This window comes from Chaetodon trifascialis, chromosome 12 (genome assembly GCF_039877785.1).
Source record: "Chaetodon trifascialis isolate fChaTrf1 chromosome 12, fChaTrf1.hap1, whole genome shotgun sequence".
In the NCBI taxonomy this organism is placed as follows: Eukaryota; Metazoa; Chordata; class Actinopteri; order Chaetodontiformes; family Chaetodontidae; genus Chaetodon; species Chaetodon trifascialis.
The window spans coordinates 23300361-23315429 of NC_092067.1; the positions used below are offsets into that span (position 1 = coordinate 23300361).

General features: G+C 43.3%; 2 protein-coding genes across 2 annotated transcripts; both read left to right on the top strand.

Annotated features, from left to right (window-relative positions):
• Positions 1-1186: 1186 nt before the first annotated feature.
• On the top strand, positions 1187-10896 carry LOC139340746 (protein FAM171B-like). Its single transcript, XM_070976700.1, has 8 exons — positions 1187-1626; positions 5434-5667; positions 6442-6534; positions 6641-6799; positions 7108-7278; positions 8458-8574; positions 8838-8961; positions 9517-10896. Exons 1-8 carry the CDS (start codon positions 1446-1448, stop codon positions 10454-10456), a joined length of 2019 nt encoding a protein of 672 aa, XP_070832801.1. The 5' UTR covers positions 1187-1445; the 3' UTR covers positions 10457-10896.
• Positions 10897-11818: 922 nt separating this feature from the next.
• On the top strand, positions 11819-14433 carry LOC139340747 (uncharacterized). The gene is made up of 6 exons (XM_070976701.1): positions 11819-11956; positions 12546-12591; positions 12771-12899; positions 13041-13181; positions 13332-13363; positions 14011-14433. Exons 2-6 carry the CDS (start codon positions 12561-12563, stop codon positions 14299-14301), a joined length of 624 nt encoding a protein of 207 aa, XP_070832802.1. The 5' UTR covers positions 11819-11956; positions 12546-12560; the 3' UTR covers positions 14302-14433.
• The last annotated feature ends 636 nt before the right edge of the window (positions 14434-15069 follow it).

Genomic DNA, 15069 nt, shown 5'->3' on the forward strand with positions numbered 1-15069 from the left:
GATTATGGACAGTGTGTTTCAGAATGGTTGCGCTTATTTTCAAGCCTTTTCAGTGTTGATGATCACATTAAGACAAAAATTAAATATACTGGAAACAGACAGGATGGACAATCCTGTACAGTTTACCCATTAATATAAGGATAGGACAATGGACAGTGGAGCTCCACTGACCCCACGCTCTGTAAAAGCAGAGGACTTGTGAATGGAGAATGGTCATTTTCCACATAAAACACACAGAGAATAAAAAGTCCTGGCTGAGAAAATACATTTTCCTTCAGAGTTCGGTGGCCTTCGGCTACAACTCTGTGCTTCCATGCAGGTGTGAAGAGTGCAGTGTGGACAGATTCTGAGTCTGTGATTAAAACATGAGAGCAATGTAAAAAGAGAGGATTAGAAAAGCAGCAGAATTAATGTTTAATATTTAATGGGTGCATTTATTAGACCTGGAATGTCCCACAAACGTAAATGTATTAATAAGCACTAAATAAAGACCCTCACAGATCTCCTATTAATCCTGTAACACCAAACTGCTGCTGACAGCACAGACATTAATACTGTAACTATCTCTGCTGCTGTACTACCACTACTGCTCATACCAGTACTGCATGTTCATACTTGTATGATTACTTGTTAATGTACAAGTCATGTTCTTTAAGATCAGACTTTGAGATTAAATGTGCGACTTCTTATCATCACGTTAATCCGCTGTGTCAATGAATTAATGGGATTATTAATGACTGAGAGTTCAGTGTGAAGTTGCATTGTATTATCACCATCTAGTGGTAGAAATCAGTTGATGCAAGTGTTTTACTGTCATTAGTGCAATAAGCAGCACACGAGCCAGTCAACCATAGAAGTGTATTAAAAGAGACAGCATATACGTGTGTGTGTGTGTGTGTGTGTGTGTGTGTGTGTGTGTGTGTGTGTGTGTTGCGGCTATTTCCAATAAGCCTGTTCATGTCAATGAGTCTTTAAATATAACAACATATCAACATAAATATTCCTGTAACACTATGAAAGGACTCATTCTGGAACATTTGATAAGAATGGATTCAAAATTAGGAATGCAGTACTTTTACTTTCTTTTCACAAGAATACATTTGTGCAGTATTTTCATTTTTAGTCATGACTTTGTATTATAATGACGGATGGATGGATGGATGATACATGGATGGATGGATGGATGGATGATACATGGATGGATGGATGACGGACGGATGGATGGATGGATGGATGGATGGATGGATGGATGGATGGATGGAGCTCCTGCGGGCCTCGCGGAGCAGATTAAAGGGGAGGAGTTTTCCTGCGCTCTTTGAACAGCTGACAGGAGATCCGTTTGGATGGCGGCGCGGCGGGCATCTCTGCTCGTGCTCAACTTGTGGATGAAAACTGGACCCGTGACGAGCCGAAAGTGACATCGATTATCAACTTAAAAAAAAGTCATGCGCCTGTTCATCTGTCTGCTGTCTGCGCTGATCGGCTGCGAGAATGGGAAAGCTGCAGCAGAGTTCACTCCGACCGGACACCCCCTGCATATCAATGACGGAAACTTTTCAAAGCGGGATCACATGAACCGGGAGCCTTTTCAGCAGCAGCAGCAACAAGCGCTCCATCCTTCCTCAGGTTTGTAGAGGCTTCAGGCTCATGGAAACTTTAGCAAAACTTCACACTTGCTCCCAATGCTGTGTGCGTAAAATGTTGGATTTTTGCTGAAAATAAACAGCATTATAGCTGGAGATTAAGCACAATGTTGGTATTTCTTTGTTTCACAGCACTAGAGGTCTTTTTCTAACAGATTAGAGATGTCCTCATTCTGTAGGCCTGGACCATCTGTATCAGGATTTGCTCGCATCTGATCTGTTCATGAGTAATGAGTGATGTGGGAGCTCTGCAGCTGCCTCATGAGTAACTGCTTCTCCATCTGTCTCTTTTTACTGCACCGTCACCAACAAGGCAGCAATTTGTCAAGTCTGCGTGCATGATTTGTATTTGTAATATGACAATATGTGAATCTAAAGATTTTCTTGAAAGCCACGCTCGCCCATTAAAAAGCTCAGCCTATGCACAGCACTTTTATTCTGCTTTTCGCCTTCTTCAGTTCGTGTCCTGCTGGTGGTTTGAATTTCCAGAGTGAAGCTACTTCCCACACCACTCCTCTCTGCCTCTCACACTCCTCATGCCGGGCTGGTTGTTTACAGCAGGGCAGCCGAGAGCAGCTGAAAGAGGGATTTGTGGCCCTGTTCAGTTATCAACTGCCTCATGACTAATTCATGCTGCCGTAGGAGTACATTACCATCCGTCATCACATGATCCTCCAGTCTGCGTTGTCTGATGAAACCCTTGGAAATGAACCCAAGCATGTAGCCCCTCCAACCACCCTGCAGGCATGTGTAGTGTCCTGCCAAACCATTAGCCTTACGGTCAATTCTCAGGGGAAAGAGTGCCCACTGCACACTTCTACTCAAGAAAAACTTTGAAATTCGAAGGGAGCATCTCCTGAACCAGACGGTGCCGCACATAGATTAACATTGTCACTCCATTACGAGCAAAGCAACACTTAAAGATTTAATCTTTTGGTCCATGCAGGGGAGGACTGTCATTACTAGACAACAGGACCGGTGGTTCTTTGTCTCTGTGCCCCCCTCCTGAACCCAGCTCCATCCTGGGCATCTTTTGTCGCACTTCAGTTTGATATTGCTGACTGCTCGATGCTGACTTGGCCCACATATCAAAGGGTGCGCTTGTGTTTTTCTCCATCAGTGGAATGTATGGCCTAATTCCAACATGCAAACAAGCATGTCTGTGGGGAGGGCGGGGGGTCACCAGGGATAAGTCCCTGTTGGACCATCTGTTTGCTGCCTGGTGGTCTCACAGAAATGACCGGTCAGCATGTTTGTGTGAATTCGGATTGTAGTCTGTGGTGAAAAGACAACAAAACATGATGTTTTTAATAATCTGTCTTACTGATATTTACTGTCTTCATTTCTGGGGCAAGGAGCTTTTTTGTAATGTCGTCCTTGGGGGATAAATGGAAAAGCTCACACGCTGATGAAGAGCTTCGGTGGATGTGCAGTCAGTATTCAAGCCACATCTCACACACACACTCACACACAACATGGGATCTATTTCTCATCTGCCTCAGTGGCCTCAGACAGCCCATTTCAATCCACTTCATAAACCTCTTTGTGGCGTGGTTCAGTTCGGCCAAATGTGGAGATTATAGTAATCTGGCACGAAACACCTCCACTTCAGATGTAGTGACCCCCTTCTGTTGTGTTTGGCCACTAAGGCAGAGCACACACAAAGTGGAGGCCGCCTCTTCCAAAACAAGCACCCTCTTGTCCATCTGCGCTGGTGTATGTATCCCAGTGGGTTGCCACTAACTCAGCCAAATGTGGATGTTTGTTGCATAAAACCAGGCAGCTTCAGGCATTTGTGTGCTCCTGATCAAAGGGAATTGTTCGGGGCAATGATATGGGATGATCTGGTTATCTGGTTTTGGCCCGTCTTGCTGAAATAGTGTGAAAGCTGGTCATCTAACACATGGCTTCATGAGTTTTCAGTAAAGCTTTGGCACCTCTATTAGCAGCAGGATTATGAGGCATCAGACCAGCAGCCTACTGTCAGTGTTGAATTGTGACCATTAGTGAAAGATGCTTACAACGTTATGACTGTTGAGATTGCGGCTGTAATGATATTGCAGCATTTAGTTGCTAATAAAAAGCGCAATAAGGGTCTTTTTTCATGGCCTCCTAGCACAAAATAACTATTCTGTACTGCAACTGAAGGAGGTTGATGATGAGCTGGCTGCTGAGATTTATGGCTCCCAAAACTCACTTTCCGGGCCAGACTGCAACGGCACAGTTGAGGAGAGAATATTTATAGCAGGGCAGTAGGTGAAGGAAGATAGCTTGGCAGTGGCTGTTGCTAGCAGTGTTTCGCAGCTGCACATGGAGCTGAGGGGTCTGTCTGAAGCTTTGCTCAGTGGCTTCATCAGTCGCTGTTATGGGGCTCAGGTTTTTCCAGCTGGTCTGTGCAAAAGCGTTGTCCAAGCAGTTGCCCACAGCAAGAGTTTCACTTTTGTACCCCAACGACTGCTGGTGTTTGCTCAACTTCACAATATTCAGGCCCCACATTAGCATTCATTTGGAGTGCTGTTTCTGGCCACTTGTCACATGTAAGACAAGTGATCACTCTACTGTTAGCCCTGCTTTGGTCTCCACCCACTCCTGATAGAAATATGTAGCTCTTTAGCAGCTAAATGCTGCCATTTGGTGCTAAGCGGGTAGCATGTTTTTTGTACATCATAGCTTACCTGCTGTGGCTAAAAACAGACTGAACCAAACGGTAAAGCAATGCTGTGAAACCAAAACAACTAGCGAAAGAGGCTAAAATGCTCCTCTGAACTGAGGGGAAATGTAGAGTTGTTCACATTGTTTATCCATTGTTAAAAATATTGATTAATGCAGCCTTAATGCCCTGAATGTGTCCATCAGGCATTGATCCTTGGTGGGGTGTTTGAATGACCTACATTTATTTCTGTGGGAAACTTGTGATGTATTAATTAGCATTCCCACATTGTTATGCATTATACCTCTAAGCAATTAAGTATTGTTGTCATGAACTTAATATTGCACAGTGTGAGAAGTTGCTAATGGATTTTGTGGATGAAGTGTCATATAATCAGTCAGCCTTAAATGGGATTCTTATGGAGCTACCTGAAGACATTAGGAAGACCATCAGTGGAAATATGTCTGTGTTTAGCCGCCTGCATGCTGCCGAACATAACACTGTGTTGAATACAGGCTTTGCTGAGCTAATTGGCCAGTAGTACTATTTGTATCTTAGCCCGTCTCTTTAAAATCTACTGGGATTAATTGATTGATATCCTCGAGGGATTCTGTAAATTACTTTTCCTGTTTGGTTGTCGATAAGGTCGCGTCTGGGTTAATTGGAAATGCAGCCAGTTCCGTTCTGTTAATGTTGGACATGACAGGCAAAGCATGGTTTTTCTCATGCACTGGTCAGTTTTGACATTTTGGGCTATTTTTGCTTCCATAACTTGTCTTCTTTCAGACTCATGGAAATAAAACATCCAAAATACACATTTATTTCTGCATAAAAAGGATAGATAAAATAAGAGAAACACCCTTCAATGTCAGATTGCCGTTGAATCTGCAACAAATTCAACCTTTGTGGATCTAATAGTCTTTCATTTGTGTCAGAAAGGGGTCATTTTTTTAGACTAATTTGTGGCGTTTTAGTGGATGCACTATTTTCTATGGTATTCCTACTTTGACCAGAATGTGTGAACCTCATCTTGTATGAACTTTGATGCTTAACTGTAGGTTGTCCTTTTGTTTCTCTAAAAACAGTCCTTTGCACCGACCACTCGTCTTTGTCTGAACCCAAACTGCATTTTTTCTTCAGGTTCTGACTTTGACCTAAAGGTCCAGGTCAACGATGTCCTGAGCCGTCAGCAGCTGAGCCAGGCAGTGGTGCAGGTCTACATCAACTACACCAGGATCAACACAGCTCTTACTGGGGAGGACGGTGGCGTTTTGCTTCGTCTACCGTACCAAACTGGGACGCCTATCACAATTGTGGCCAACAAGGACGGCTACATTTGCACACTGCTGCCTTATAAAACCAACAGAATGCCAAGTAAGATATTTAATGTGTGTTATGTGGACATGAAGCGCCACAGATGATGGGCCTCATGAAATGGCAAAAATAAGAAAGGCAGAGAGTACTTTTAAACGGTTCTTGGAGCTCAGTGGGGCTGAAAGTTTTCCACTGAGTGGCAGGAGCCAGACGTCGTGATGATAGCTTCTCACTCTTTCTGTCAGCTCAGAGAAATCTGTTGCTCCAAGGCTCTGCCTGTTGAAGTTTAACTCAACCAATTACATTATTTATCTGTCAGCTGCATGCCGTGTGGTTGTGTATGCACATGCACGGTGGGTCTGCACACTCACAGTCTGCACAGAAGGACAGACAACAGTTTTTTTATGAGGACACGTGAAAACACAATCACAGAAAAATACTGAGCTTCATATACTTCAGTGTTGTCCTAAACTTTCTGGTTATAATTGCAAGGCCAAACTTAGCTCCACTCCACTGCATCTGACACCTAATTAAACTCAGGACTCAAGCAAAACTATTTAGGACCACTTTATGCCCCACATCAGGAGTGTGTGTCTTCCTCAGTCCATCTCACAAATCTGCCATATCTGCAATGCAACACACGTCTAATGACAATAAAAGGACTGACTCTTGAATCTTGAACTATTGTTTTTGTAGTCAAAGCTCTAAGGTTAAATACCTGATCTGACAGAATACAATGATACACTGCCATCTGGTGGACAAACACTTCTTTTTAAATGAAGTTCTGTGTCCTAAACTTAAACATTGCAACTTGCTCTCTTATCATTGCTGCAGTATTTTCATCCGTGACCATGTCACTACTTGCTCTGAATCAAGGCAATATCTGGCTGTTTGAGGATTCAGTCCTGATCACTGGCAAACCATCAGGTACTGTGTGAACTGTTAAAACCACAGAACCAAAAATAGAGCTTAAAGGATATTTTTTACAATCAATTATTTTCAGTTGTTATTGATCATGTTTTCTTAATTGTAGATGCTTCACCACAGCCCGTTGTCCAGTTTCCCAAGAGCCTGCTGAACCTGACAGACGGCAGTAATGTCACCTCTGTTAAAGCCTACCTGACCGTTCCCACACTGCTGTCAGAGGAGGGCAGCTCTCTCAACACTCTGGGCATCATGAGCAGGAAATCAGGTGGAGTTCTGTGTTTTATAGGATTGTTTTTGCAAGTGATCTTAGCGTTTTGCATAAAATTGAAACTGTGTGCAAAATGAGATTTTCGTTTCCTGTGCTGCCATCTAGTGGTACTACAAAGAAATTGTGGTGCACAGAAATGCAAGCTGATACAGATGAATGGACTAAAAACAGCACACAGGCTGCATTAATGCACCTGGACAGTCTCATCTTTCTCCCAGAGGAAAAAAAGAAACAACATCTGCCATCAGACGCTGTAATAAACTCATTCAAACTGTAACAAAGCACGACCTCTCCTGTTTTTCCAGGTTACGTCAGCGTGGAGTTGAGTCCAGTGGCGGCTGTCAGCGTGCAGCTTTTCTCAGGTGACATGGAGCTACATGTGAATGGGCCCATACAGATCAGCCTCAGCATCCCCGACAGCTGTGGACTTCAGACCTCTGATGTTGTTCCAGCTTGGTTCTTTAATCAGACTACTGGTGAGGAGAAGTCACAACTGTGCACACAGTAAAATCTGTCCTGTTCTGAGAAAGTGAGTATCTATAGTTTGTACGTGGACATGTAGCTGAATGAAGAGGGGTCACGCAGGCTTCTTGGACTCTTATTGCACATATGTTAACCTCAGTAAGGCGCTGTCGTGCTTTGGTCTTGAAGGGCTGCTCTAAGTCCTACAAACCACAAGGTGTCACTGTGTTTGCTGTGTTTAAAGCCCCAGAGCTTCATCAGTCTTCATCCGTCCATCATTTTCTCTCTGTCAGATTCTGTGTACAGCCATCAGAGGAGATTACTATAAATGTAATTAATGTTCAGAGGTGTGACTTGACTCCACATCTGCAGGGAAGAGTTTGACCTACATGCAGAGCTCAGGTCTTATTTGTGTTATAAACTTAGATGCCTCTGAGGTGAAGTTCTGTTGGAAGACCTTTCTGTTCAGACCAGATAAGCTTTACCTCTGATTATCCCATATTAGCTGACTCTGTGGTAATAGACTTATGACTAAAAATCACCTCGTGTTTTTGTTAATTTGTTAATGGCCTAGAGGTGAGGATAAGCAGAGTCAAGTCTCCTCCAAGTAGACAAATAATACAGCAACTGAATGCTGAACGCTACCCAGCTGTCCAGCTAACTTTAAATCATCCTGCTTAATCAGTGGCTGAAGATGGTTTGCAAATCTTCCATAAGGTGGGAAAAGCCTGACATTTCTCCCGTACTGTGTCCAGGACTTGACAAACACTCAGGGGGCAGCTAATGCCGAAGCCCGCAGCATAATCAGCTGCAGGCAGGCGACCTTTAACCCCACCTCTCACTCATTCAGCAGGATGCTCCACTTGTGGTATGAATGTCAAATTCACGGGTCCTCTGCTCAAAGCATATGAAGTCCTTGTGAATGCCTTAATATCCGTTCTGTTTCTCAAAACTGAGTTTTGGGTCATTTTGGGTCTACAAAACTGTCATAAAGTACAAAAGAGGCAAACTTTAATGTGGGAGATAGATTGGGCTAATTATTAATTTTTTAATCCTCGTCATTAATTTCAGAGCCCTTCTCATTAACCTCAACTGTCTTCAGAAGGAATTGAACACATTTATTTTAAGATGTGACAGGGTTGTGGTAGTAGTGGGAAATTCAGTGTTGATGTGTTTGTTTTTATGGACTGTAGGCGGGTGGATGAGGAAAGGACTGGGGGTGGTGGCGTCGGTCGAAGGAAAACTCATGTGGACGTTCACAGCTCCTCACCTCGGTTACTGGATAGCAGCACCTGTGTCATCCCCCAGAGGCAAGAGCTCACCCTGAGGATGTTAAATACTGTGAATACGATGCAGCGGTCCATATTTCTGAATGCGACCATGATGGTTGTTGTAAATCTGCTGAACAGCAGAATTGGGCCAATTGAAATTTTCTAACCTTGTTGGAAGAAAATGAAAATGATGTGTTCAGTGTCTTAAGATACAAAATGCAGCATTTTCATCCACTGTGATTTTTATTGCAGATTATGTTTATGTTTCATCCGAACTTCTTCTGGCCATCTATTTGCTTTAGGATTCTTTGGACTCGCCGTCCCCATTGACTTCATCTTGCAGCATTCATCTTTGCTGATGGTCATCCTCGGAGGAATGCTTTTTATTACCATCTGTCTCCTGGTCGGGTTATTGTTTTATCGCAGGTAACAGAGGCTTTCATCTCACATTAGTCCAGATTTACTCGAATTTGTTTGGTTGTTACAGCACGGTCTCATGGCGGTTTGTGAAATAGTCAGGAAATTTAATCTGTAGAATTCACTGACACAAATTTTCCATTTTTCCAGTCATCACAACTTTCAAACTAATGGATTTCAATTGAAAATATCTGCCTGCACCACATCCACCATCGGTCTCATTTAGCAATTATAAACATGCAATGTCCTTTAATACCCGACTTTCAAAATAAAGCATAGTGAGGAACATTTGAAGTGATGGTTTAGGTGAGTTTTAGGCACCAAACTACTTGGTTAACTGACTTCCTCACTTTTTATACTACATTTGTCCTCAAGTCGTGAGGACTTTGTTTTCCTTTAAAAGGTACTTCGATATCAGTAAAATACGAAGCAGTTAAACAACTGGCTCACTGATTACAACAGAAAATCCATTATTTGTTTAATTATTGCATTCAGGATGAGCTTTTAGACAACATGAACTGTGTGTCACGCTTGGCTGAGGTAAATGTTCTGTCTTGTCTACAGATGTTCGCCCGGTGAAACCAAAACAAAGGCAATGCTACCAGCGATGAGAAAAGACCAAACCACCTCCACGTGTGACGATGAAGTCTTTGAAGTCTCTTCAGGGGATTCCACTCATCCACAGGATGGACTGAACCAATCATTCAGAGAAAGGGGGGATCACCGGCACAAGGCCTCTGTTATTTCTATGCACAGTGGTGACGTAATAGCCAACCCCAATGCTGTGGCCATCGCAGTGGGCTGTAACGAACTGGAGCTCAGCACTGACCTGAGTGATCTGACAGAGCAGATCAGAGCTCCATCCTCCATGTCGGAGAATTTCTTTTTCTACAACCAGCCTGTTGCCATTCTTCACGCGCCGGCATTCTTCCATGTGGAGGAGCAGCCGGAGCAGCCCCAGCGGAGCAAGTCGGCCACGCTGCCCCGCGCTGGCGGGGCTGCAAACGGCGCCGCCACCGAACCGATGAGTAAAGACAGCTTCACACAGACGCTGTCGAAAGGTCCCTCTGCCCCCCAGAACCAGGCAGAAGAAACCGAGGACCAGCTTGGAGTTTTAGAGGGCTCTCAGACAAGATCCCCCAACAACACCTCCAGGGGTAACATCAGCCTCCCGGAGTCAGTTTCCGTCCCACGAACATTAAACAAAATCGCTGGCAGCAGACACTCTGTGCACGCTTTGGCAGAACTCTCTAAAATCCCCTCGCTTCAGCCTCCCCGGGCCTGGTTTGTGTCACTGGAGGGTAAACCTGCGGCCGAGATCCATTACTCCGTGACGGAGCAGCAGAGGAGACGAAGGCCGGTGGAGAGTCGAGAAACCAGCTTAGACTCAGGAGTGGATATGAGCGAACTGAACCAGACGTCTGGACGGAGGGCAGTAACTCTGGAGCGCAATGCTACGTTTGTTAAAAGCACATCCAGCAGTAAACATGGTCCTCCACAGTAAAAACACCTCCACCTGCAGCCGACTCAGTTTGTGAAGCATCAGCTCTACCTATGAAAAATAACTTATTTACCTTATTGCTTCATGTTTTGCATATTAATGTTTAAGTGCCAATCCAAGTTGGGGCCCATTTCCACCATTAGACCCCACAACTGTTGCGTATGTACAAAAGGTGGATTTTGCATCTGAAATATGTCTCCTGCACTTCCTGCTTTTTAACAGCCTGTCTTATGTCTCATGTCCTGCCTCAACAGGCTGTTTTAACCAGAAATATGTCCAGTTAATTAACACAGAGGTCAAACACGTCCATTATGAAGCTTTTATTTCCTTCAGTTTAATGGCCATGGCGAACTTAACACGACTGAATGTTTGCTGTTTTAACAATGTCATTTGTTTTTCTGGATATTGTCATGAAGAGAATCATTTCATTATATTTTAATACAAAAAAAAAACGTGTGATGAGCATTTTTACTAACTTACTATACACTGTACAATATACAGTACTGAGCTGTGTTATAAATACTACTGCTACTTGTACATTACATAGTCAAAATCCAAGATATGAGTTAAACATCTAATTGAGTTAAAGATTTTTTTAAGCCGCTCAGTTAACTGTTAACAGAGTTCCAAATGTTCTGCTTTTCCTTTCAATCACCACCATTTATTTTAGTCATTTATTTTTAACCATTTTGAATTTCTTCTTATTGGTTGGTCAAAATACGCACAGTGGAGGTGTCACTAAGGGCTCTGGGTCATTGTGACGGCATTTCTGACTATTTTCTTCATTTTTGCAAACCAAACAATCAATCTGTTAATCAGGAAAGTAATCATCAGGTTAATCCATAATGAAAATAATAATTAGGTGCGGTCCTCCTCCACTGGATGCATTGATGTGTTGATCTCATGGTGTAGCTGGTGAAGGTGGAGCTCATTTTAATGACTGTAAACTGCTGGGAAGCTACATCTGTAATAACACAGTAACCAATCATTTATTGGTTGATTTTGTATTTACAGCTTAAATCTCAAACATGTAGCTTAAAGCTATCAAATAAATGTAGTGGAGTAGTGGAATAAAATAGCATAAGTAGCATAAATACTCAAGTACACAGTTGAAGCAGACCGCTGGTACGGCATGTGAGTAAATGTACTCGGTTACGTTCCGCCGCTGCCTGCGGGGCAGTGCCTGTTGAATGCTGTACATCGGTTGGCAGCACCGTGAATGTGGAGGACCAGAAAGAAAAGTAACCACGGAGCTGATGAAGTGTCCAGCCTGAAAGATGACTGACTGAACCGCGTTTTGAGCTCCAGAGTCTGCGCTGTGCGCGCCAGCCACACTGGTTGGAATTATGAGGAAGTAGAAGATATCCGGTGCCCTGTGTGACTAAACTTTTGCTTTCTATCGACTGCAAGACGGAAGACTTTTTTAAAATCTTAAATCCCCGAATCCACTCTTATAGCTGCAGTTTTTGTGAAGTCCAGCCCGATAAGTTCCAGCGAACAAAGGTAAGATCTGTGCGTCGTTTGGTGCGTTTAAAGACTCCAGACGCGGCTCGAGTTTACCTGGTGACGCGCGGTGATCGTGTCAGTTTGATGATGATGAACACTCCCGCGTTTACACGCGTGAAGAAATGCTCTCATTTTATTCAACTGTGTGAACGCTTTCAGTCACGTTAAGATCATTTCAGGCTGCTGTTCATGCAAATGCTGGATATAATCGCGTAAAAGTGATGCTTATGTTCTCACTTGGATAAACTCAGACACTGATCAAATGAAACATAACGACATGTACTTTGTACTTGGAGGCGTTTCTTAGACATTTTCAGGCAGCCCTGTGGCTGCATTGAATGAATCATTCTACAAAGACAATGTGATGTTTTTAGTGTTTCTCTGCCCAGAAACAAATATTCCCCAAGAGGGATTTGACTTTTGTATTGCACTCTATGCAGTGATCATATGAAACAGATCCTCAGTTGATTCATTCTTACATGAAGGAACGTTAACAAATCCATAGTGTCAGTGTCATGGCTCCTTCAGGTCCCTGAACTTTGGACACTTCCAGACCTTCTCCTCAGTGCTTTGTGTCTCGTTGCAGATCAAGGACGAGCTGATGTCAGACAAACTTTCATCACAGCTTCCAGGTGACCGTCCTTACATTCTCAATTGCTGTGGGAATATTTCACTCATGAATGAACTCCTAGAAGTGTGTATGAGACAAGATGAGAGTGCTTTTGAAAATCAGTGTGTAAAATTCTTGAACTCAGCTCTTTTCTGAAGGAAGGTGCCACACGAGCTCTGATGATTGTCTCAATAATTACAGGGGCACCCACTCCCACTGTGAGTGTCGACAGTGACAGCGTTGTTTCCACCAGAGAAATAAAAAATGCGAAAGCGAAGTCCCTCTCTGTGAAGATCGAGACAGAGAGGGATGCAGAAAACCGACCATCCGGTGAGCATTCATGAAATCACGCAAATAAAGTTGTGCAATAAAACTGCTGCTGCTGCTACTGAGGCGTGTAGCTGCTCGTCTCAATGAAAACAGACTTTCGGTGTCTTGATCATTGTTTTAATGTATTTTTTGCTTGTTCAGGAGGTGCTATTGGACAGCGTCCCCAGGCGGACTACACTGCATCTGGCGGCAGTGTAATATGTGCTGACAAAATATGTGACGTCACTATTGACGGGGATATTGACTTGTCGGTGTCTGTGAAAAGACCACAAGGACGTGCAGGTAACTTCTTACTGAAGTCTGTAAGATGTTTGTACAATATAATCATGTGTGCACGCTTTCTGTCTCTGAGTCGTAAACCCAAACGTTTAATAATAAAACAACTTTCCGTTAGGGAAAGTTCAGCAAATGCTAACACTGCTTTCCTGTCAGGAGCTGTAGAGGAGCCACTGCCTTCCTCTAAGGTACAGCACACATAAACACACAGTACAGGTAGAAACCCTCACCGAGTATGTGGATAGGTTGGTTTGGTTTTTTGGGACAAACTCTGCAGTTCAGGGTTAAATAGTGAGATTACTCTGCCTTGTTAGCCTCTGAAGGAATCGTCTGCCTCTCTGTTGCTTCCTGTCATGGCCACACCTGCTGCCACAGCTGATTTGAATGCTGGTAACCCTCCTGCATTCACCGTCGTTTTCCTTTTACTGTCACTTACTGTTTCACCTCATTCACATTGCACATATAGCAAACCTTTTTTTTGTTAATTGTTGTAATATGTAGAGTGGCTGACAGACTAACCGTCCTGTTTTGATTTGTAGTTGAGGTGGTTGTGGTTGTCTTTGGGTTACTCCTTTGTTTCAAAAATGGTCTGATCAGCATCTTATGTTCCCCTTTGTGGTCAGTTTAGTCTATTCGGCTTATGTTAAGTTAGCATAGCCTAAGTTATGTTTTAAACAAACAAAATATAATGTGTTTGTGGTGGAATTCGTTACCCAAGGACAGAGGCAGGCTAGCTGTTTCCCCATGTTTCATTTCCAAAAAGCAAATGACCCCAAAGAACTCCCAAGCCCTCATTCATTTAAACTCGATTAACAAAACCTGCTGTCTTTTCCAGGGCCCTGCTGTGAAAATGATCACTGAGCACAAGGTGGAGCTCATCGACTGCCTGATGGGGGATCACTCCTTCATTCTGCAGCATGTGCACGCCAAACATATCGTCACAGACAGAGAATATCAGAACATGAAGCATTCGAAACAGCCAGAGGAAACTGTTACTAACCTGATTGATCAAGTTATTTTAAAAGGTCAAGAGTCCTGCTCGCGTTTTCTTGAAATTCTCAAAAAGCCTGAGGTTCTGAGGACCTTTCCACAGCTCAAGCAAATCACAACATGTGCTAAGCAATAGTGGAAACCATGCATTGGCTATGAATTGCAACATAACTGAAAAACAGACAACAGCAGGATACAGTGAACACAACAGACTCGTGGCATGGTTTTATTTTGTCTGTGCATGTTATTTTGTACCTGTCAGTTTCTAAAATCCTTCCACACAACAGTGTTTTCCTTTGACACATAACTAACAATTGGATCAGTGTTTGCAGTTATGGAAAAATAAAAATCATTGTGTCATGAGGATAAAGTCTGATTGGATTGCTCTGCACGAATGGACATGTTGTGGTTCAATGAGGCTGCTGCACATAATCTACCGAGCCACTAGAGGTCACAATTGTACAAGTTTTTGGGTGTTTGCCATAGTAATGAAATTTGCGATTAAACATGGTGTACTTAGGATTTATGACTCTATACAACATGCAATAATGTACAGACACACACACATGCACACACACAGCAAAGAGTTTATATTTGCTGTTACTCACATGAGTCAGTCAGTCTGATATGATAAAATCAGCTCTTAAAACTACACACCTTTGTGCCTCTGTGTCAGTCTCCAGTGGCAAAGAATTCAATTAAACTGATATCAACCTTTAGGATTTACTGTGTTCTAAGTGGTTGGACATTCATTTCTGGACCACATCCAGCTGCTGCTTCAGCCACACTGATATACTGACAAGTGAACATGAGTATTTTGACTTACAGTAACACCCCCACCTCTCCGCCCTGGAAAGAGGCCTTGAGTGGCTGGCTGTGACCCAAGGAGCTCTGGATGTGTGGA

Bases quoted from the DNA above. Each gene is read 5' to 3' on its own strand.
- LOC139340746 (XM_070976700.1), top strand. From the start codon at position 1,446: ATGCGCCTGTTCATCTGTCTGCTGTCTGCGCTGATCGGCTGCGAGAAT. The intron at 8,575-8,837 runs GCAAGAGCTCAC...TATTTGCTTTAG, and splicing joins ACCTGTGTCATCCCCCAGAG to GATTCTTTGGACTCGCCGTC. The intron at 8,962-9,516 runs GTAACAGAGGCT...TCTTGTCTACAG, and splicing joins GGGTTATTGTTTTATCGCAG to ATGTTCGCCCGGTGAAACCA.
- LOC139340747 (XM_070976701.1), top strand. From the start codon at position 12,561: ATGTCAGACAAACTTTCATCACAGCTTCCAG. The intron at 12,592-12,770 runs GTGACCGTCCTT...CAATAATTACAG, and splicing joins ACTTTCATCACAGCTTCCAG to GGGCACCCACTCCCACTGTG. The intron at 13,182-13,331 runs GTAACTTCTTAC...CTTTCCTGTCAG, and splicing joins AAGACCACAAGGACGTGCAG to GAGCTGTAGAGGAGCCACTG.